Here is a 2,941-nt window from a genome sequence, read left to right as displayed (position 1 = left end):
GGAAACATTTGTGTGAGAGATTGGAAAAGTCCATGCAAAGGCAAGAAGCTTATAAAACATCCTACTCCACATTTGATCCTGGGGAACTTTGCTTGGGATCCCAGTCTCAAACCAGAATTTCTGCCTCTAGCCTATGGCCAAAGTTCTGTGTCTGCAGAAAGCTCCTTGTGAGAGTAGGGTATATTAGTTTGCTAGGGTTGCTATGACAAAGTGCCACAGGCTAGGTGGCTTAAACAATCGGAACTTATTTTCTCTTAGTTTTTGAAGCAAATCTTTGGCTTGATTCCATTCACAGAACTTCAGAAAACATCTCTAAATGAGTTTTCAGGGCAATATTTCCCGATTAGGCACATATCCCATCACCTTGAGGATACACATTCAATATGTGAGATTTGGTTTATTTTAAAAAATCCAAACCGTTACTGAAGATTACTGAGAAAATAGCAGGTTCTATTCATACCAAGTTAAAATGACCAGTTACAGAATGAGAAAAGGAATCCACAATGGAACATGAAAAAAATAGAGGACAGGGAAGAACCAAGGAAAGTCTTGCTCAAAAACACATAAAATTAGGAAAAATAAAAATATTGCATGAAGGAAACTAAGATTTCTCATCTTCATTATTGTGTCCCCAGCTACTCATGAGAGTCCTGATGCTGACAGGTACTACCCTGCTGAGGAGCCTGCCCAGGGCCCCCTTCATGTCCCTGTTCCTCAAGCTGTAGATGAAGGGGTTCAGCATAGGGGTGACAATGGTGTACATCACCGAGGCCATCAGACTCATCTTAGAGAATGAAGTCACTGCAGAACTGAGGTAGACCCCAAGGCCTGTGCCATAGAACAGGGAGACCACCAAGAGGTGAGACCCACACGTGGAAAAGGCTTTATATTTGCCCCTGGCTGATGAAATTCTCAGGATGGAGGAAAAAATCTCAGAATAAGAAAAGAGGGTTCCAGAGAGAGGAAAAACACCTAGGACAATAGTCACAATATACACCACTATGTTATTGATGAGGATGTCAGAACAGGCGAGCTTCAGGACTTCAGGAAGATCACAAAAAAAGTGTGGGATTTCCATGTTTGTGCAGAAGGACAGCCTCAAAAGGGTCAAGGTCTCGAGAAGGGAGCCTGTTACACTGATGCACCAGGACCCCAAGACAAGCAGTTCACAGAGCTGGGGGTTCATGATGACTGTGTAGTGCAGGGGGTGACAGATGGCCACAAAGCGGTCATAGGCCATTACGGTCAGGAGTAAATTGTCCAGGCATCCAAATACAATGAAAAAAAATATCTGGCTGAGGCATCCTTCATATGTTATGGTTTTGCTCTGAGTCTGGATGTTCAGCAGCATCTTAGGGATGGTGGTAGAGGTGAAACAGATGTCAGCAGAGGACAGGTTGGCGAGGAAGAAATACATGGGTGTGTGGAGGCGGGAGTCTGAGCAGATGGCCAGGATGATGAGCAGATTCCCAGTGAATGTGACCAGATACACGGACAGGAACAACCCAAAGAAGAAAGGCTGTAGGTCCAGTTCCTCTGTGAATCCCAGGAGGAGAAAGTTTCCAACTCCTGTTTGGTTTCCTCTTTCCATGGGGCTACTGGGTGTGTCCAGAAGGAGGAAAAAAGTAACACAAGATTCACTCTAAATAAGCATTCCCCAGAAGGATAGACATTTCCTTAATCCAAACCCTGAGGATTCATGAAGTCATTCATTTTGGCTAATGATTGGCTTTCTTTGCTGACAAATTGTGGTAACCATTGCTACCTGGAAAAATGGTCTCTAAGATCAGTGGTTCTCAAATCTTGGTCCCTGACCAGCACCATCAGTGTCACCTGGGAACCTGTTAGAAATGCACATTTTCAGACCCGCCTGACCTAATGAATCAGATGCTCTGGGTGTGGAACCAGCACTCTGTGCCTTGACAAGCCCTCCTGGGGACTATGACGCACACCCAAGTTTGAGGACATTGCTTTCGTGCTTGTCTGCATCCCCAAGCAATCATCCCTGATGCCTGCTTTTGCATTTTCTGCTCAGTGCTTGTGGGAATGGGGAATTCCCTAATGCCAGGCAAAGATCTTCTAATCTTTGAGAAGTTCTTTCATTGTGCTGTCTTTCTGTAATTTCTATATCTTAGATCTTCTGGACCTTGGGTACTCCTTCTGCTAAGAAATTAATAACCAATATTATTATTCTTAGTCATTATTTACATTTCATTTGTATTATCAGTCTCCCTATGTAAATTCAGCAAAAATTGAATTTATAAATATAGTGTCATAGAGCTTCTTATTTACTTATTTATATATAAATTTTAAAAATTATTTTTCTAAATTCCAGTATAGTTAACCTACAGGGTTAGATTAATTTCAGGTGTACAATATGGTGATTCAACAGATCTATCCATGTCTCAGGTCTCATCATAAGTATACTCCATAATCCCCTTCACCTATTTCACCCATCCCTCACCCACTAACCACGTTTGTTCTCTATCATTGAGTCTTTTTTGTCTCTGTTTTTATTTGTTTTTTAGTGTTAAAATGTAAAATCTAGTTAATTTACATACAGTGTAATTTTTAGAATTTAGTGATTCAACACTTTCCTACACTTGGTGCTCTTCCCAAGTGCCCTCCTTAATCCCAATCTCCCCCTGCCCACCTCCCCTCTGGTAACCATTAGTTTGTTCTCTAGAGTTAAGGGTCTATTTCTTGGTTTGTCTCTCTCTTTTCCCCCCTGTGTTCACTTGTATTTTTTCTTAAATTCTGCATCTGAGTGAAATCATGCAACATTTGTCTCTCTCTGACTGATTTCACTCAGTGTGATACCCTCTAGATCCACCCACATTATTGCAATGATGCAATATAATGATTACATTCTTTTCTATGGCTAAGCAGTATTCCATTGTATATGCATACCACATCTTCTTTATCCATTCATCTATTGATT

At 41.5% G+C, this 2,941-nt stretch overlaps 1 protein-coding gene across 1 annotated transcript; it reads right to left on the bottom strand.

The window, feature by feature from the left end:
• Nucleotides 1–601: 601 nt before the first annotated feature.
• LOC121495092 (olfactory receptor 7C2) lies at nucleotides 602–1,591 on the bottom strand. Its single transcript, XM_041762382.1, has one exon. The coding sequence runs from the start codon at nucleotides 1,589–1,591 to the stop codon at nucleotides 602–604; it is 990 nt and encodes a 329-aa protein (XP_041618316.1).
• Nucleotides 1,592–2,941: the final 1,350 nt, after the last annotated feature.

This window comes from Vulpes lagopus, chromosome 7 (genome assembly GCF_018345385.1).
Source record: "Vulpes lagopus strain Blue_001 chromosome 7, ASM1834538v1, whole genome shotgun sequence".
NCBI classification, from domain to species: Eukaryota; Metazoa; Chordata; class Mammalia; order Carnivora; family Canidae; genus Vulpes; species Vulpes lagopus.
Note: the sequence above shows the minus strand (reverse complement) of the source record. Positions and strands in the feature narration are given on the sequence as shown.